General features: G+C 38.3%; 1 protein-coding gene across 4 annotated transcripts in view; it reads left to right on the forward strand.

Annotated features, from left to right (window-relative positions):
- The window catches only part of ATP13A3 (ATPase 13A3), a 92,173-nt gene that overhangs the window by 43,367 nt on the left and 28,117 nt on the right, over positions 1 to 20,689 (forward strand). For all 4 annotated transcript variants that reach the window (XM_059163108.1, XM_059163111.1, XM_059163109.1 and 1 more), the window contains 7 exons: positions 2,332 to 2,482; positions 12,515 to 12,631; positions 13,450 to 13,467; positions 13,561 to 13,714; positions 13,810 to 13,930; positions 18,607 to 18,731; positions 20,313 to 20,488. In XM_059163108.1, the coding sequence (XP_059019091.1) occupies positions 2,332 to 2,482; positions 12,515 to 12,631; positions 13,450 to 13,467; positions 13,561 to 13,714; positions 13,810 to 13,930; positions 18,607 to 18,731; positions 20,313 to 20,488 (862 nt within the window). The remainder of the gene's footprint in view (positions 1 to 2,331; positions 2,483 to 12,514; positions 12,632 to 13,449; positions 13,468 to 13,560; positions 13,715 to 13,809; positions 13,931 to 18,606; positions 18,732 to 20,312; positions 20,489 to 20,689) is intronic.

The following is a 20,689-nucleotide window of genomic DNA, read 5'->3' on the forward strand; positions in this document are numbered from 1 at the left end:
TTGGGTGTCTTTATTGGGTTTCTCTAACCCCCAGGAAACCCACGGACTGTAGAGTACTTTTTTGATTATTCCCCTCCCTTATTTATATGTATTTGTTGCACAGTATTTTATGATTAGGACTTGGGTTTTATACTCTGCATGCTGAGATTTCCCTCAGTTCAGGACTGTCTTTGCCATCCACTGCTGCTTCAGTCCCGCTCCCCTGGACTGCATTGTCCTCTTCTGCAGCTGCATTTATTGGTGATGCTTTCGTTTTCACTTCTGAAGGATGGCGTAGCTGCGAGGCTTTCCAGGGTGTCAGCGGTTCTTCAAGCACTTTGACGGTGTGATTCCATTTTTCCCGACTCCTTTTCTTTTTTTTTTTTTTAAAGATTTTATTTATTGGGGCGCCTGGGTGGCTCAGTGGGTTAAGCCGCTGCCTTCGGCTCGGGTCATGATCTCAGGGTCCTGGGATCGAGTCCCGCATCGGGCTCTCTGCTTGGCAGGGAGCCTGCTTCCTCCTCTCTCTCTCTCTGCCTGCCTCTCCATTTACTTGTGATTTCTCTCTGTCAAATAAATAAATAAAATCTTAAAAAAAAAAAAAAAGATTTTATTTATTTATTTGACAGAACGAGATCACAAGTAGACAGAGAGGCAGGCAGAGGAAAGCAGGCTCCCTGCTGAGCAGAGAGCCCAATGCAGGACTCGATCCTAGGACCCTGAGATCATGACCCGAGCTGAAGGCAGCCGCTTAACCCACTGAGCCACCCAGGCGCCCCCGACTCCTTTTCTTACTCTTGTTTTAAGAATACTTCTTTATCCTTGATTTTTGCAGTCTCTTTTTATTTGTGTAGGACTCATTTGCTTCTTGATTCCAAAGATTCATGCTTTTCTTAAATTCTGGAAAAATTGCAGCTTTTTTCCCTATTCTCTTATGACCTTCCCCCCATTCTTTGTTTTCTCCATCTGGGAATCCTAACCATAGGTTAAATAAGAAACTGCATTTGGTTCTTTGTAAATCTGATTTTCCTCCTTTCCCCCTCACCGTGGGGTTCTTTTTCTGTCTTTAATTTAAAAGTGCCCCCCTTTTTTGCATTCTTTCAGATTGCCATTCTATTATCTCAAATTTATGGGATTCTAATTCTGTCTTTGTTGTGTCTGTTGAGCCATGGGAATGTTTCCCAGTGCGTTTTTTAATTATGGACTTGGACTTAGAAGAATTTGTCTGTGCGATTTCTTTGTGGCTGTGTTGTGGGAGCTCCTCTTTAGAGAATATTGACTGTGCTTGGCTGAGAGTGGTATCAGTGGTGCTAGATGAGCTTTAATGCTGCTTTCATAACCTGAGGATTTCTGGACCTGCAGTAGCTGTGTTCAAACCCAGATCCTCTCCTGAACGGTGTAGTGGTTCAGAGTTGAGGTCCTAAAGCCAGACCTCCTGTGTTTGAATCCTTGCTCTGCCACTTAACATACTTTGTAATCTTGGAAACTTACTTCACCTTGTTTCAATTTCTCCATCTGTAAGGTGGGGACAATAAAACCTGTTCCTCTGGTGTGAGGAGAACATGAATCAGATATGTTTAAAAAAGTTAGTAGAATGGTGTCTAGCGCATAGTAAATATTATACAGATATTAACTATTTTCTTGAACTTTGTGGGGGGGAAGAAATTAAGCTTATTCTTAGTTATGCCTTTGGTTGTGTAGTCCAAGATGCTCCATTTTTTTAAGTTAATACATCCTTTTTCCAAGGATGTTTTTCAAGAGCACTGGCTATTTTTGGTGAAAAAGATCCTCTCAGTTTGAACTCCCCACTTTGTACTTGGCCAGGACTTTGTCTTCTGTTTCTGTGTAGGTATTAAAGCCCAGGGCCTTAGGGTGCTGAGCTGGCTCCCTTCCCTTCCTCCTCCCTCGCAGAACTCAGGTTCATACTCCTCTGTTTTTCTTTCCTTTCATTTTTGGCACTTGAAAATTTCCTTTTCATGGTTACGAGCTTGGTTTCCCATTGAAAAGATCATGTTACACATTCATTTTGTATTTTTGCAGAAGAGATTTTATGTATTCTGATCTATCATATGCCATAGGCAGGAATTTTAATTATTTGGTATCTGGTATTTTCTCTCTTGGTTTGTCTGGCATTATTATTTAGAATCTTTGGTAATATGGTATTTTAGTTAAGAATAATTTACATGGAAGAAAATGTTTTTGAATGTCAGAAACTATAGTGAAAATACATGCAGAAATGCAAAATTTTAGTTTTATATGCAGAAATGCATATTTTAATTTTATAAAACAGTATGTATAGAATATTTATTGTCTTGGGACTTATGAATCTAATTCAGTACATTTTTTGTTTAGTTTCCTTTTGCCAGAAGAAAATGTTTGCAATGAGATATTGGTAAAGTCTCAGTTTGTTGCTTGTATGGCTACTTGTCATTCACTAACAAAGATTGAAGGAGTGCTTTCTGGTGATCCACTTGATTTGAAAATGTTTGAAGCCATTGGATGGGTAAGTTCAATATTTTAAAGCACAAGTAACTTTAAGAAAAATAATAGTAAAAACTACCTTGCAGAAGGAGATTGTTTCTGTTAGTTGTTTTGATGATACCATTAAAGGAACTAGATAATTTCCAAAGATACATCCTTACAAAAAGATTCATAATTCTGTAAAAAAAAAAAAAGTGTCTGTTATAGGTAAATTAACTCACTTAAACACCTTTAATAGAGGATGACCTGCTCAGGTGCCTGCTTTATGTTTATAGCAGAAGTCAGCTCTCACCAACTTGGGGTAGTAGGCTCTAGTCGGTAAGATGATCTTCAGCAGCAACAGTTGTTGACCACGGTGGAAAGTACGGCCAGCCAGGTGTCTTCAGTGTTTTTTTGTCGCTATTTTCTACGTCCAGTGTTTAGAGACACACACATACACACACATACATGTTTATTTGTTTATAGCTTTCTGTTTGTTGTTGGTGATCATTTTAATTTGAGTGCTTGCTGTGTTTTCTGGTTATCACTTCACAGCATTGAGTTCTTTTACAGATGCAATAATGAGCTTGGTTTTGAAGTTCCCTTATGACTTCTGAATTAATTATTTTCTCTGCGTCAGTTTTCTTTTCTCCCTCCCTATACTTGGTTTTTTCCTTCATGCTTTTGGTTTTCATTATACATCTAGATGGTACTTCCATGTTTAAGAATGAAGGTTTGATTTGATAATTTTGCGTAGTTAGGATTTTATTCTTGCCTGTAGTGTGTTAGCCTGTTTTCTTGAGATGTGTCTTCCCTGAGGGGGAAGACTGACCAAGGGGAGTCCTGAGGGTGAGGGCTCCAGTGGGCGTGCCTCTGTCCAGAGGTGCAGAGTTACTTTACTAGCCTTTTAGGTTGCTCTCCTCACCTGCTCTCACTATACTTGCCCTGGCAGAGCTGTGTTCTGGAGTGCCGATGCTCCCATTAGCAGCCCTTCTTCCTCCCAGGTATGTAATGTAGTTCATATCTCTAGGTGGTGACCCTGGTTTTCTTTTTTTTTTTTTTTTTTGGCTTAGCTCCACTCTGGCTGTTCACAAATGTACTTTTCCTATATGTCCACTTGTATTTACTCTGGGCTACTACTGTTTCTTTCATTGGTATATCCATTAGTATGTTTCAGTTTGCCTTTTATATTTATATTTGAAATCCTTTTCCTTTTTTTTTTTTTTAACTTTCTGTTTATTTCTGTAGGTTTATTTATTTGGTTATTTATTTATTGGTATTTTAGTTAATGTTTTGATAGGGAGGGAGATGAATGGCTGGCCATCTTCTGATAGCCCAAAAGAAATGCTTACCAAATTTAATTCCCAAAAGGCTTACAGAGAAAAATTTAAGAGTAAGGCCGAATAAGACTGATCAATTTTGATGTTCTCTAAAACTTCTCTCCAGCTGAACAGATTTTCAGTAGATTGAGTGTTCTGTTTGTAGGTCTTAAAAAACAACTGGTTTTATAGTTAAGTTTATACAATTGTATGTTTTGTTTATTCAGAGATGCTCGATGTTTGAGCTTACCACGGAGTATCAATGGAATGTTTTCACATAACCAGACACTGCTGTTATGTGATGTGATCGATGCCATATAAGATAAATTTCAATTTCAGACATGTTAAAACATGTCTTGCTATCCACTTGGTTAATTAGACACAGTTCCCTTCCCAGTCATTTTCCCATTGATTGATTCCTTCATTTTTAAGTCAAATTAGTTTATTGCTTCGTGTATATATGTATTTAATACACATTTTGTTGGAATTATTTCACCAAAAATAAGTGTTTTAAAATTAATTTTCAGGCAGTTAGGGTAGTAGTATCTTAATCAGAAATGTTCAGTCTGAAACACTAAACTCCTGTCTTTGTGCCTCAGTATGTGCTTGATCCAGTGTTTCTGCTAACCATATCTGAGTTCCATATTTTTAAATTTAAATCCAATTTAGTTAACATATAGTATATTCTTAGTTTCAGGGGTAGAATTTAGTGATTCATCAGTTGCATATAACGCTGAGTGCTGACTTATTTCCATCCATGTCATTGCAAATAGCAAGGTTTCATTCTTTTTGATGGCTGAGTAATATTCTGGTGTGTGTGTTTGTGTGTGTGTGTGTGTGTGTGTGTGTGCCACACATACCACATTTTCTTGATATATTCATCTGTCGATGGGCAGCTGGGCTCTTTCCATATTTTGGTTATTGTGGACATTGCTGCTATAAACATGGGGTGCATGTGCCCCTTGATTCACTGTTGTTTTGTCCTTTGAATAAATACCTAGTAGTGCAATTGCTAGGTTGTAGGGTAGCTGTATTTTTAATTTTTTGAGGAACCTCCATACTGTTTTCCAGAGTAGTTGCACCAGCTTGCATTCCCACCAACAGTGTAGGAGGGCTCCCCTTCCTTGGCATCCTTGCTAACATCTGTTTCCAGAGTTGTTACTTTTAGGCATTCTGACTGGTGTGAGGTGGCATCTCATTGTGGTTTTGATTTGTATTTTGCTGATGGCCAGTGATGTCAAGCATTTTTTCATGTGTCTGTTAGCTGTTTGTATGTCTTTGGAGAAATGTCTATTCATGTCTTCTGCCCATTTTCTTGATTGGATTTTTGTTTTTTTAGGTGAGTATTGTGAGTTCATTATAGATTTTAGGTACTAGCCCTTTATCTGATAAAACCTTTTTGAGTATCTTCTCATAGGCTGCCTTTTAGTTTGTTGCTTGTTTCCTTTGCTGTGCAAAAGCTTTTTATCTTGATGAAGTCCCAATAGTTCATTTTTGATTGCCTCTGGAGACATGTCTAGCAAGAAGTTGCTACAACTGAGGTCAGAGAGGTTGCTGCCTGTGTTCTCTAGGATTTTGATGGATTCCTGTCATATTTAGGTCTTTATCCATTTTGAATTTATTTTTGTGTATGGTGTAAAAAAGTGGTCCAGTTTCATTTTCCTGCACGTGGCTGTCCAATTTTCCCAATGCCATTTGTTGAAGAGACCGTCTTTTTTCCACTGGATTTTCTCTCCTGCTTTGTTGAGGATTAGTTGACCACAGAGCTGAGTTTCTCTATTCTGTTTCTCTGTTCTGTTCCATTGATTGTGTATCTGTTTTTGTGCCGGAACCATACTGGGGTTTTTCTGATTCCATACAAATTCTAGGATTGTTTGTTCCAGCTCTGTGAAAAATGCTTGTGGCATTTTGATAGAGATTGCAGTGAATGTGGGGATTGCTTTGGGTAGTATAGGCTTATACTTAAGCCTATGTTAAAATGTTAAAATATTTTAATATTAATGTTAAATATTAATGTTAAATATTTAATGTTTAATGTTAAAATGTTTTAATGTCTAATGTTAAAATACTTTAACAATATTTGTTCTTCAATCCATGAACATGGAATGTTTTTCCATTTCTTTGTGTCTCCCTCAATTTCTTTTAGAAGTGTTCTTTAGTTTTCAGAGAAAAAAATCTTTTAACTCTTTGGTTAGGTTTATTCCTAGGTATCTTAACGGTTTTTGGTGCAGTTGTTTGTTGAGTGGAATCAGTTACTTGATTTCTCTTTCTGTATAGAAATGCACCAGACTTCTGTGCATTGATTTTATATCTTGCCACTTTGCATTCTGTATACCGAATTCATGTGTCAGTTCTAGTTGTTCTTTGCTGGAGTCGTGAGTTTTCTACATATAGTATCATGTTGTCTGTGAAGAGTGGAAGTTTGACTTCTTCTTTACTGATTTTGGATGCCTTTTCTTTCTTTTTGTTGTCTGATCACTGAGGCTAGGACTGCCAGGACTCTGTTGAATAACAGTGGTGAGAGTGGACATCCCTGTCATGTTCCTGACCTTAGGGGAAATGCTCTCAGGTTTTCCCTGTTGAGGACGATATTTGAGTCTTTCATATATGGCTTTTATGAAGTTGAGGTATGTCCATTTATCCCTGCATTGTGGAGGGTTTTATCGAGAAAGGATGCTGTACTTTGTCAAATGCTTTTTCTTCAGCTATTAAGACGATCATATGGTTCTGATCTTTTCTTTGATGTGGTGTATCACGTTGATTAATATGCAGATGTTGAACCATCCCTGCCCAGGAATAAATCCCACTTGATTGTGACAAATAAACCTTTTTTTTTTTTTTTTTAAATTTTATTTATTTATTTGAGAGAGAGAGAAAGCACGAGAAGTAGAGGGTCAGAGGGAGAAGCAGACTCCCTGCTGAGCAGGGAGCCTGATGCAGGATTTGATTCCGGGACTCTAGGATCATGACCCAAGCTGAAGGCAGTTGCTTAACCAGCTGAGCCACCCAGGCACCTGTGAATAATCCTTTTAATGTATGGTTGGATCCTATTGGCTAGGATCTTGGTAAGAATTTTTGTATCCGTGTTCATTAGGGATTTTGGTCCATAATTCTCCTTTTTGATGGTTTTTTTTTCTGGTTTTGGGGTCAAGGTTATGCTGGCTTCATAGAATGAGTTTGGGTTTTCCTTCCATTTCTGTTTTTTGAAAGAGTTTCAGAAGAGTAGGTATTAATTCTTTAAATGTTTGGTAGAATTCCCCTAGGAAGCCGTCTGGCCCTGGAGTCCTTTTGGTTGGGAGATTGTTGATTAATGATCTGATTTCCTTGCTGGTTATGGTTCTGTTCAGGTTTTCTCTTTCTCCCTGTTTTAGTTTTGGTAGTTTCTATGTTTCTAGGAATTTATCCATTTCTTCCACATTGCCTAATTTGTTGGCATATAATTGCTTATAATAGTCTCTTGTAATTATATTTCTTTGATGGTGGTTGTGCTCTCCTCTTTCATTCATGATTTTTAAAAGTAATTAATTAATTTTTATTCATTTTTAAAAGGTTTTATTTATTTATTTGACAGAGATTACAAGTAGGCAGAGAGGGGGGGGAAGCAGGTTCCCCGCTGAGCAGAGAGCACGATGTGGGGCTTGATCCCAGGGCCCCGAGATCATGACCCGAGGCTAAGGCAGAGGCTAAATCATTGAGCCACCCAGGCGCCCCCATGATTTTATTTGGGTCCTTTCTCTTTTCTTTTTGACACATTTGGCCAAGGGCTTATCAATCTTGTTAATCCTTTTAAAGAACCAGCTTCTAGTTTTGTTGATCTGTTGTTTTATTGATTTCTGGTCTAATCTTTATTATTTCTCTTCTGCTACGTTTAGCTGGGTTTATTTGCTGTTCTTTTTCTAGCTCTGTTAGGTGTGAGGTTAGTTTGTGTATCTGAAACCTTTCTTATTTCTTGAGGAAGGCCTGTATTGCTGTATACTTCCCTTGTAAGCCCACCTTTGCCGCATCCCAAAGGTTTTGAACTGTGTTTTCATTTTCATTTGCTTCCATGTATTTTTTTAATTCTTTAATTTCCTGGTTGACCCATTCATTCTTTAGTAGGATATTCTTTAACCTCCATGTATTTGTGGTCCTTCCAGATATTTTCTTGTGGTTGACTTCAAGTTTCACAACATTGTGGTCTGAAAATACACATAGTATGATCTCACTCTTTTTGTACCAGTTGAATCCAGATTTGTGACCCAGTATATGATCTATTTTCGAGAACGTTCCATGTGCACTTGAAAAGAATGTGCATTCTTCTGCTTTAGAATAAGTGTTCTGTATATATCTTTCAAGTCCATCAAGTCCAGTGTATCATTCAAAGCCCTTGTTTCCTTCTTGATCTTCTGCTTAGTTGATCTGTCCATTGCTATGAGTAGGGTGTTAAAGTCCCCTACTATTATTGTATTATTATCCATTGATTTATTTAATTTTATTAATTGATTTATATATTTGGTTGCTTCCAAGTTAGAGGCTTACATGTGTGCAGTTGTTAGATCTTATTGGATAGACTCCTTTATTATGGTATAGTGTCCTTCATCTCTTACTATAGTCTTTGGTTTAAAATCTAGCTTGTCTAATATAAAGATGGCTACTCCAGCTTTATTTTTATTTTTATTTTTTTTTAAAGATTTTTATTTATTTATTTGACGTAGAGAGATCACAAGTAGGCTGAGAGGCAGGCAGAGAGAGAGGGGGAAGCAGGCTCCCCACTGAGCAGAGAGCCCGACGCGGGGCTCGATCCCAGGACCCCGAGACCATGACCCAAGCCGAAGGCAGAGGCCCAACCCACTGAGCCACCCAGGCGCCCCTCCAGCTTTCTTTTGATGTCCATTGGCAGAGAGAGAGAGTAGGCAGAGAGGCATAATAAATGCTCACTTTGAACCTGGAGATGTCTTTGGGTCTAAAATGAGTCTCTTGTAAGCAGCTTATCAACAGATCTTGTTTTTTTAATCCATTCTGATACCGTGTCTTGATTAGAGCATTTAGTCCATTTACATTCAGAATAATTATTGAAAGATACAAATTTATATGTATCAAAAATGGATCTAAAAACAGTCTACATTGGTTATCAGATATGGCTGGACCTATAGTTTTCCATGACAACATTTGACACTGAACTCCCAGACCACCATAGGGAATGACTGCCTTGGGCCAAGAACTTTTGCCATATCCATCACACTCATCTGACCTTTTTCTCAACAGATTACCACCTCTTTTATCATTTGGAACTCTAAGAAAGAGAACATTCTCTAATAGAGAAAAGTAATTGAAGGATTTGAGTAAATTTTAACATGCTGAATTTTATAAATATATGGTATTTGGAGAAATTTGTCACTGGGGGGAAAGCAGTTAATGCTGACTTTTGGTTGAATAAAACTTTTCTTTTTCTGGAAAAAAAAGATACTAATTTAGTGCTTTTGTATTATGTGTTAACTCTCTGTTCCTGTAGATTGTGTCTGTTCCTTTCTAGTCGTTATTACTTTTGGTCTCTCTGCCTGAAGCATCCCCTTTAATATTTCTTGCAGGGCTGGTTTAGTTACATGAATTCCTTTAGTTTTTGTTTGTCTTGGAAATTCTTTATCTTTCCTTCTATTCTGAATGAAGACTTCCTGGATAAAGTATTCTCGGCTGCATATTTTTCCCATTCAGCTCATTGACTGTATCATGCCAGTTCTTTCTGGTCTGACAGGTTTCTGTGGACAGGTCTGCTGCCAGCTTTATGTGTCCTCTTGTCTTGAGCTGCTTTCAGGATTTTCTCTTTATGGCTTTGTAATTTGCAAGTTTCACTGTAATAATCTGTTGTGGTGTTGACCACTTTTCGTTGATTTTGAGGGGAGTTCTCTGTGCCTCTTGGACTTGAATGCCTGTTTTCTTCCCCAGATTAGGGAAGTTCTCAGCTATAATTTGTTGAAGTAAACCTTCAACAAACCTTGCTCTTCTTCTGGGACCCCTATAATATGGATATTATTTTGCATTATGGAATTGCTGAGTTCCGTAAATCTACCTTAGTGATCTAATAGTCTTTCCCTCATCTCTGCAGCTTCATTATTTTCCATAATTTTATCCTCTGTATCACAGCATTGTTCATCCTCATTTTTATGACCTCCACTTGGGACTGCATCTTGACTATAGCATTTTTAATCTTGGCCTGACTGGATTTTAATTCTTTCATCTGTATAGTGAGGGATTCTCTCATGTCTTCATTGCTTTTTTCAAGCCCAGCTAGTATCTTTATAATTGTTGTTTTAAATTCTAGCTCAAACATCTTAGTTATATCCATATTGATTAAATCCCTGGCTATGAGTATTACCTCTTTTTCTTTATTTTGGGGGAAATTTCTCCATCCTGTCATTTGTCAAGAAAAGAAACATAGAAAAAGAGGGAAAAAAAACCAATAACAACAAGAAGGGACGGCTGGGTGACTCAGTTAGTGAAGCAGCTGCCTTCAACTCAGATCATGATCTTAGGCTCCTGGGATTTAGCCCTGCTGGTTCCCTGCTCGGCGGGGAGTCTGCTTCTCCCTTTCTCTGCCCCTACCCCTGCTCGTACTCTGTCGCTCGAATAAATAAGATCTTAAAAAAAAAAAAAGTAACAAAAACTTCAGAAGTGTTTCTGGTGTATGCTGTGGGCACTCTGCTGTTGTGTTTTGGCTTCTCCATCCAGCTGGTCTGTCCTCTCCAGAGTCCTTCTGTGCTTGTAGTGGGGAGTGTTTGGATCTTTAACTTCGTGTGCTTTGATTTGTCTGTTAATTTGGAAAGAAAAAAGCCTGATCCAAGACAGGAGAAAAGGAACAAAAATGCAGACAGACAAAAAACTGTAAACTCCTGATGCCAAAGAATGAGAAAGAATGAAGGAAAAAAGAGTGAGGAAAGAAGAAAAGAAGAAAAAATATATAAGCCTGTTATAAAAAATAAGAGTAGAAAAAAAAAAACCAACAAATGAACCAAAAATTATAAGTCTGATACCCCCCAAAAAAGATAAAGAGAAGAGAGAAAGAAAAAATATAAAGTAAAAGATAAAAAATAAGAAATGGAAAAATTAAAAAAATTTAAAAATTAAGGAAGAAAAGAAGAAGCAAGTCTGGTCCTCTTTCCATCAGAAGCTGATGTTTTGGAGCACTCTTTAATCAGTAGACTTGGTACATGTGGAAGCCTATGTTGGTCTTCTGAGGGAGAGGCGTGCTGTGCTGGTTTACAGGCTGGCTTGCCCTTGTAAAGATGCCCCTGTCAGGTCAGGGGGCAGGGTTTAGTGTAGGGGACTGCAGCCTCCGGGGAGGCATTGTGTTTCTCTCAGAAGTTGCACGGAGCTGGTGTGGGGCAGGGATGGTGGTGGAAGAGGAAGGATATGGCATCATTCTACCTTCTTGTCCCTGGGGAGGGAGCTTCTGGCTACTGTTCTGCAGGAGGCCCTCTCAAAAAAGCCCATAATCTCTTGTGTCCCAGGCCTTTGTCATTTCCCTGTTCTTTACCTGTCTGGTTCCTGGGCTGTCAGTACCCTTGGTGCCACGGATCTTCTGTATTTTTATCTCCAGCCTGTGGCTGGGATTCAAAACTCCCAAATTTCAAGGGGCCTGGCAAGGTGTGTACCCACTCCCGTCCCTATCCCAGAGGAGAACCTTGTGGTGCACCAGTACCATGTTGTCCGGGAAGAACAGTCATACAGCTCACACACACACAGGCTAGATAGAGTTCATGTAACTCACAGCGGAAAGCTGCAGCTCAGTCCCCAACTCTGTCTCAGAAAAGCAGTTGCACAGAGGCTGAATCGATTGTGGTAGACAGCGAAAAGTGGAAGCGAGGTTATCTGCACTCACTGGTTTAGGTCTGTTGTGGCTCACAGTGGAAAGCTGCTGGGAGGTTATCTGCCCTCTGTGCACACCTCTGTCCCTGCTGAGCTCAGTGGCTCACAGCTGACCTTTTGTCCTTGGAGAGGCAAAATATGCTCTTCCAAATGTATGATTGGAAAGCAGCACTGTCTCCCACATGCGACCCAAGGGGTCTCCTGGTCTTGGCTTACAGTGTGCTCCCCACCTGCTGGGGTCTCTCCTGCTCTCTCCCTCTTTCTTACTTTGCTGCTTGAAAGGGTTCCTGCTCCTTTGGGGCTCCTTGGGTTTCCTCCCCTCCCAGTTCATGGCTCCAAACCCTGCACCTGCCACATTCTTTCCAGCTGTGCAGATTGTTTTCTTATTCCTACTTGCTCAGAATGGTTGGATGTTGATCTGGCTATGTTTGAGGGACAAGGCGAGCTCAGCTTCCCACTACGATGCTATTTTAAATCCTCCCCTGTGCTCTGTATACTTTTGCATCCTTTCCTAGTAGCAGAAGATAATCCCTGGATGACAGACTGAACATTTGTGGTACTGCAGGAATCTTCTGGGTTTTTTTTGTTTGTTTGTTTGTTTTTTTGCAGAGAATCTAATTCAGCAGGTTGTAAGAGCAAAATGAGAAGTTTTTCTCTGTTCTCTGGTTCTTTATCTCACTTCTTACCTCTGCTTCTCATCTTCCATGGGTTGTCAGAACTTTAACTGATTTCGCTTATATTTTACTCTACTCACTAGTAGTGTTTGTTTATTCCTTGGGCACTGCCTTTTTTTTTTTTTTTTTTTTTTTATTACTGAAGGTAACCATAATGTATTTTAGTGTTTTGTTTTGTTTTTAAAGTAGAACCAGTGAATTGAATTTTATGAAGTAATGTGTTGGATATTTTCCTTTCAGATTCTGGAAGAAGCAACTGAAGAGGAAACAGCACTTCATAATCGAATTATGCCCACTGTGGTTCGTCCAGCGAAACAGCTGCTTCCTGAATCCACACCTGCAGGAAACCAAGAAATGGTGTGAAATCACGTTAAGTTGGATAATAAACTGTTGATGCTCATGTTTAATCCTCATTTTGAAATGTTGCTAGAAAATGAAATCACATGTCCTTTATTTAACTTATGCAGATAAGAGTATTTTAACTGCATTTATCCAAAGCTACACACCTGATGTGTTTCAAGCACTATTTTTGTAAAACATTAAGATTTAATTCTCTTTACCATTACTTTTCCTTCCTGTTTATTGAGCAACTTAATGTCTTGTGATTTAGATACATGGTGATTTATCTTTTTAAATTGCAACTATAGGGGCGCCTGGATAGCTCAGTTGTTTAAGCAACTGCCTTTGGCTCAGGTCATGGTTCTGGAGTCTTGGGATTTAATCCCGCATCGGGCTCCCAACTCCATGGGGAGTCTGCTTCTCCTTCTGACCTTCTCTGCTCTTATGCTCTCTCTCGCTCTCTTTTAAATAAAATCTTTAAAAAAAAAGAAGAAAAAAAATAAATTGCAACTGTATTCTTAGGATTCAGTAAAAGATATGTGGAAGGCTTTAATTTAGGTGAATTTTAAATTATGTTCCCCCTTAGTTTCTTTTAGTACTTAATATGTTAATATTTTAGGATAGCAAAATTATTTGAAAATACTGAAGGATGTATTTTTATTAAATGAGAGGTAGTAGAGAAGCAGTCTTGAAAACTGAGTTTGAAATAATCAAAGGTCCTTGCTATTTTTTAAGTAATGTTTTGTGGATGTATCAAGTTTTCATTTTTTTTTTAAACTTGAGTACGTTAATGAACCTAAATGGTATTTTCTTTTTTCTTTTCGGTTTATTTTTAGGAGCTGTTTGAACTTCCAGTAAGTAAAGAATGTTTACTTGTTACTTAAGTGTACTTGCTTTAATTCTGAAAAAATAGTAAATGCTTTATGCATCTTTTTGAAATTACACAGGCTATTTATGAGATAGGAATTGTTCGCCAGTTCCCATTTTCTTCTGCTTTGCAACGTATGAGTGTGGTTGCAAGGGTGCTGGGAGATAAGAAGATGGATGCCTACATGAAAGGAGCACCTGAGGTCATTGCCAGTCTTTGTAAACCTGAAACAGGTAAGGAAGCAACTAGGCTTTGAGTGAAATTCTGGTATTTGGGTGAGATTGTATTTGCAATTTTAACAATAACATTAATTTTTTCCTTTTTAAAGTTCCTGTTGATTTTGAAAAAGTTTTAGAGGATTACACTAAACAGGGCTTCCGTGTGATTGCTCTTGCGCACAGAAAATTAGAGTCAAAACTCACATGGCATAAAGTACAGAATATCAGCAGGTAAGGTTGATGAACGTTTTTTCTACAGTTTTTCCAATAATGTTCGTTTATATGAGTCATATATGGCAATTTGTATGTTGTATTTATTAAATATTTGTCGAATGTATGCAACTGCACTTAATGCAGTATTTTGTTTTAGGTGATTGAGATACAAGTACAACTCTTCAGGACTCTTACCAGTTTGTTTGTTAAATATTTATCTAGTGCCTGCTATGTGTCAGGCATGTTTTAGGAATACAGTTTTAAAATGTAAGCATAATTCTCTTGTATTTTATTCTTCCCAAAGAATCTACTTGGTTTTGCCCAGTGGTTGGAGCCAAGTATTATTTTGGTCAGAGTTTCATGAGTCACAATATCCAATTATGCCAGTATTCTTTCCCAACTCCCAAAGGTCGAGTGACATTGCCATCATCACATTTACTTTTCTCTAGTCTTCCTCTCTCCAATTTGTGTTCCACAGTGCCTCCAGAGCTTTTTAACATTCGGTTCTAATACCAGTCTCCTACCTGGAATTCTAGTAAATAGCCTCCCGTCATCTACTAGAAGAGTTCACCATCAGGAATATGCATCAGGAAAGAAACAAAACACATAATACTTAATTGGAAAAAGGGAAAGTGATAGAAGCAGATAAAAAATCAGAAAAAGGTATCATACAAGGGCACCTGGGTGGCTCAGTCAGTTAAGTGTCTGCCTTTGACTTAGGTCATGATCCCAGGACCCCTCGTAAGGCTCACTGCTCAGTAGGGAGTCTGCTTTTCCTTCTCCCTCTGGTCCTTCCCCCTGCTTGTGCTGACTTGCTTGCTCTCAAATAAATAAATAAATAAAATCTTAAAAAAAAAAAAAAAGAGGCATACAAATGGCCAATGAACAAATGGAAATTGTAGTACATTATTTAGTTCTTTGGGGAGCTACAAAATTAAACCACAGTGAGACATCACTTCTCTCCTGAGGTTCGTGAAATTAAAAAGATTGATAATATCAAGTGTTAGTGAAGACTTGAGAAAATTTTAATGAACATGTGTAGTACCTGTCAAAATTTAAATTGCTTATACAGTTTAATCCTGCAAGTGCAGTTCTAGGAATCCAGCTTAAAGAGCTATTTCTGCGTGTGTTATGCACAAGTTACGCACAGGTTCAGGTTTTTTTTTTTAATCATTTTTTAATTTTTTTATAAACATGTAATGTATTATTAGCCCCAGGGGTACAGGTCTGTGAATTACCAGGTTTACACACTTCACAGCACTCACCATAGCACATACCCTCCCCAATGTCCATAACCCCACCACCCTCTTCCAACACCCCCCCCCCCTTCAGGTTTAAATAGTGTCAGTAGCACAACAATAGGGCAGTGGTTAAATTACAGACTATTAACGCTTCTTTTAATTACACCTTTTCCTACTATGCAAAAGTAGAGTGTTCCTTTGAAGCTGTTCATAAGCCGGAATAATTAAATAATTAAATACATAAATAATTGAATATATAAATAATTAAAGCGAGGAAACCGTTACCATTATGTGGAAAAAATTCTTAAGTTTTTCCAGACCCCAAAAATAATCTCTCTTAAGCTCTCATAACTTGGGACACGTCTTGCTAATGCAGGCACAATAAATCGAGATAGAGCAAGATGCTCACAGGCACAGTTCAGACCTATGTGGCTTGATGCTGAGATGCTGACTGTAATACCCAGGGAAGGAGCTTTGGAGGGCCACTCCCAGCTGCTTGGGCATGCACTGCTTCTGAATTGGCTTGCTGCAAAATAAATACTGAATGCAGTTTTGCCTTTCCCCCTTTTTTCTTGAAAGTGAAAAGTCTTCAGATTTCTTTGGGTTTTTGAAAACAAGTACTGATGTAGGTCTTTCGTAAAAGTGTCCTAATGCAAGCTTTTGAAAAGCAGAGGATTCCTAAGCCTGAAGAGTTAGGGCAGTGTTTATAGTAGAATCCTGGTTTTCTGAATGAGAACTAAAGGAGTGGAGCAGATAGCCCAATAGCTAAAAGGAAAGCTATGTTAGGAATTCTGCCTGTTTACACAGAATGTTTGGGGGATGTGGTTTAAGCATGAACATTTAAAAAAAAAAAAAAGAAAAGCAGTAACCAGCAGATGGGACTGATCAATATGTATAGTTGGGAGGTGCAGTAAAATACTGTGTTCTAATTCCTATGAAGGACACACGAGGCTCTTCTTTTTCTACAGCTCCACCTTTTGCCTTTTTTTCCCCTTTAAGACTAACTACTGATTTGTCTGTAGTTCTTGAATCTGTCCTAATCAGACATCCTTCCATGCCCTTGAATAAGCTATTCCTTCTGCCCAGAATATCCTATCCCTGTCAACTTTTCTCTCTTTCTCTACTGCTTTCTCTTTCTCTCCTTCTTTGGCATCTGTAAACCAAGACCTTCTCTGTCTTTCCATTCTGTCTTACAGGGGCAGGTTTTGGCATTTCTCTTACTGCTTGAACTTTTACATCTTGAGTTGAATATTGTATTGTTCATTCATTAGAGGACAAATTTCCATGACCTGTGTCATTTTATTGTTAGGAAACCAGTAGTAGCCAGAAATTAGCAGGTCATGGGAAAATGGTTATAGTACTTGGACCCCAGGGTTTCACATTGGTACAGATTTGTTCCTTGAAGTGCATTTTCACCTAAAGGCTCATTTCTCCTATCACCACCAGCAGTGTCATTTTATATTGTTTCTTAACTATTCTTTAATACCTTTACTACCCATAGTTATAAATTATATTTCAAAGATTGTTTAGGGTCTAGAGCTTTGTACTTAAAGTGTCTTTATTGAATTTTGTGTCAAAAAACCACTTCTTACTGGAAGTCTGAAATTTTGGTTCCTAACCTCAAATCTTCTTTCTCCATCGCGGGGGCGGGGTGGGGGGGGTTATTTCTGGGGCACCTGGGTGGCTCAGTTGGTTGAGTTGTCCAACTTGTGATCTCAGTTGAGGTCTTGATGTCTGGGTCATGAGTTCAAGCCTTGCATTGGGCTCCTTACCGGGTGTGGAGTCTAATTTTAAAAAAAAAAAAAGAAAAAAATAATTCTGTGATAGAATTTTAGTAGCTTGAGATCCCCTCCCCCCCGAGATTTTATTTTTATTTATTTGACAGAGAGAGAGAGGTCACAAGTAGGCAGAAAGGCAGGCAGAGGAGCCGGGGAAGTAGGCTCCCCACTGAGAAGAGAGCACAATGTGGGGCTCGATCCCAGGACCCTGAGATCATGACCTCAGCCAAAGGCAGAGGCTTAATCCACTAAGCCACCCAGGCACCTCAGTAGCTTGAGATTTCTTAAGAATGTAGCCATCTCCATGATGATGCTGAAGCACATGTTATTTTTGCATGCACACTTTTTAAAAAGGTTTTACTTATTTATTTATTTGAGAGAGAGGGAGGAGGAGCAGACTGGGGAGAATCTCAAGCGGATTCTGTACCAAGTGTGGGACTTGATCTCATAGCCTCAGATATGACTTGAGCCAAAGCAGAGCTGGATGCTCAACCAACTGAGCTACTCGAGCGCCCCTGCATATATCTCTTTGCCAGCATGTCTGTTTTCCCACAAAAGCCCCTTGAGGGTAGGGATCATACCTTTTCATCTTTGACCTTCCAGGGAATAGTAGTGCTACTTGGTGCAGAGTGGGTACTTAACTTTTGAAGGATTAGCATCTTGATAGCTATTGAATATTAATATTTTTTAAAGGAAATTTTCTTTAAAGAATCTATTTATGTATTTGACAGAGAGAGCAAGTGAGCTCAAGTAGGAGGAGCAGCAGGCAGAGGGAGGGGGAGAAGCAGGCTTCTTTCTGAATGGGGACCCTGAAGCAGGGCTCGATCCTAGGACTCTGGAATCATGACCTGAGCCGAAGACCAATGTTTAATGTTTGAGCTACCCAGGTGCCCTGAATATTAATAAATAATGTAAGAGCCCCATCTCTGGGGCTCATTGTCAGACTGCTAAATAGTTTTTGTATCACACTGCCAGGATCAAGAATTTGATCAAGAGTTTAGGGGCATCTGGGTGGCTCCTTGGTTAAGTATCTGCCTTAGGCTCATTCAGGTCATGATCCTGGAGTTCCAGGATCGAGCCCCATATTGGGCTCCCCACTTAGTGAAGAGTCTGCTTCTCCTTCTGACCCTCCCCCTTCTTGTACTCTCTTACTCTCTTTCTCTCTCAAATAAATAAAATCTTAAAAAAAGAATTTGATCACTTCCAAAATCATCAAAGGCTTGATAATAATGAATGCAGTATAACAATGTTAAATGTGCTTATGGTCAAGTTTTTTCCTTTTCTCTTAACATTTATTTTAGGCTGTGTTATATTTGAGGGCCAGTAAAGTATAGATTTATTTATGCTCATTCATTTTGTGGGTAGAATACAAGATGAACATTTTTCACTACTTCAGGTGTTCAGTGTTTTAAAAGATAACATTTTCACGTTATCCTTATTTCTCATATTTCAAAGGGTAATGTTTTATTTCAGAATATGCCTCTTGGGAATTATTTTTCCAGATATGAATTTTTTGAGATACTAAGCTCGATCACACATATATAGGGCTTATTCAGCATATAAAATGTTTCAATTTGTAATTTATGGGAATTTTAATTTGCTTTATTAATAAGAAGAGAAAAGTATTTGTTCTCTGGGCTAAACCATTTTGTGTTAAAATTTCTTTTTTCTGCAGAGATGTCATTGAAAACAACATGGATTTTATGGGATTAATTGTAATGCAGAACAAATTAAAGCAAGAAACCCCTGCAGTACTTGAAGATTTGCATAAAGCCAACATTCGCACTGTCATGGTCACAGGTTAGACTTTATAAAAGGACACAGGAAAAATTGAATGTGACTCTTAAGAGTTCAGGTTATAGGATATTGTGGAATGATTAGTTACAAAAGCATATAGTGACTCCATCCTACCTTGCCCCATTTCAACTCAGAGTGTTTTTTAAAGGTATAACTTTGCAGAACTCTCCTGAGGCCTAGAAAATTCTTTTTATAGAAGTAGTAAAACAGTGAAGGGTGTATTGTAAAAATTTAGATTTTGCTCTTTTTTGTTGTTCCTCTAATCATATATTTTTTATAGCAGTTATTTTATTTTGTGTAAGCTGTTTGTTTTTAAGATTTGTTTTCTGTACTAGAGCATAAGATTCTAGAGAGTTAAGAGAATGTTTTGTTCGTTTTGGGGTCTTGTGTAATTTTTAGAACCATACCAGATGCATGGAAAATGACTAATAGATGTTTGTTAGAATTACACTTTTATGTGTAAGAGTATGTTTATTTTCATTGCCTGAATGTGTACTAGTGAAAATAGCCATTGTTTGATTGGTTTTTGATTTCTGACGACTATATCCAAATGATTCTCTGGTGTTACTATATTGTTGATATTAGATAATTCCCATTCCTTAGTTGTGTGAAATTGTGGCAACTCTTAAGTATTTTTTTCTTAGTAAATAATAAGAATTAAGATAGTCATTCTATGGCTCATTTATGTGTTCACTAAGACTTAAGGGGAAAAAGCAATTGACGTTTTTTTGTTTCAGACTCTGAGATCCATCTAATAGCAAACTTATCACTATGTAGCTCAAGTAGAAATTTATTAGCATCCCAGCAATTCCTTGGTTCTAAGGATTGATCCTTCAAAGCACTTTCCATCTCTGTCTCTTTCCTCTCTTTCCCTGCCATGACGGACTGTGACCTTTGTCCAAAGGGGGTCTGTCTGGTCACAAGAGGCCACCGTTGGAAATAGTGTGTGGGAATTGGGGGAAGAAATCCTGCTGCCCTTCAGTTTTGGCAGCAGTGGGCTTTGCAGACCTTTCACATGCCTCTCACATGTGTGGATATTTTCTTGATCCTATCCTTACAGGGCTTCTTTTCATTTCTCTCCTCCTGACTGAGAGGATATCTATCTTCTCTTCCTATCTTGTGAAGATTGTATTCTTGTTTACCTGGCTCATCGTTTTGCTTTCGGAACCTGTTCCTTTTTTCCTGTGATACTAGGTATTCTTGTACAGACCCAGTGACTCCTAAGTTATTCCAACAGATATTTTTTGAACACCTGCTCTGTGCATGTGCAGCACTGTTCCAGGTGTCGCTAGGTACTACTAGTGCCTGACCCGAAAGAGATCACAGTGTATCTGGCTTTAAAAATTGTAATTGTGAGAATGGTATGACTATTCAGCATATGTGTGCTTGAATTATTTGAGGCTTCCTTCGTAAAGTATGTTTTGATTTTTGTCGTCTTTTAAGATTCAAGAGTAATACTGTACATTATCTTCATTTTGCCAAGCACAGTCATGGGGTAGTAGGTATTCTTGATAAATATTCATTGTTGAATACATTTATGTTTCCATTTTAATTGTAATGCATTTTCAATATTTTGAAAATTAGGTGACAATATGTTGACTGCTGTTTCTGTGGCCAGAGACTGTGGAATGATACTACCTCAGGATAAAGTTATTATTGCTGAAGCATTACCTCCGAAGGATGGGAAAGTTGCCAAGATAAACTGGCATTATGCAGACACCCTAACACAGTGCAGTAATTCATCACCAATTGACTCAGAGGTATTGTCAAGAAGAATTTTCCTTTTTGAAGCTTGCTTGTTTGAATTTAGTCTGCAAAAATAAAAGGTGGTGCATTAAAAAAACACAACACAACAGAAAATAAATGAAAACAGACACCTGGGCCACATCCTCAGAGATTGATTTATCAGGGCTGGATGAGACCCAGCTACCTCAAATTGTGATTTCTGACGAACTTGAAAA

The sequence above is a fragment of the Mustela lutreola genome, chromosome 2 (genome assembly GCF_030435805.1).
Source record: "Mustela lutreola isolate mMusLut2 chromosome 2, mMusLut2.pri, whole genome shotgun sequence".
Lineage (NCBI taxonomy): Eukaryota > Metazoa > Chordata > Mammalia > Carnivora > Mustelidae > Mustela > Mustela lutreola.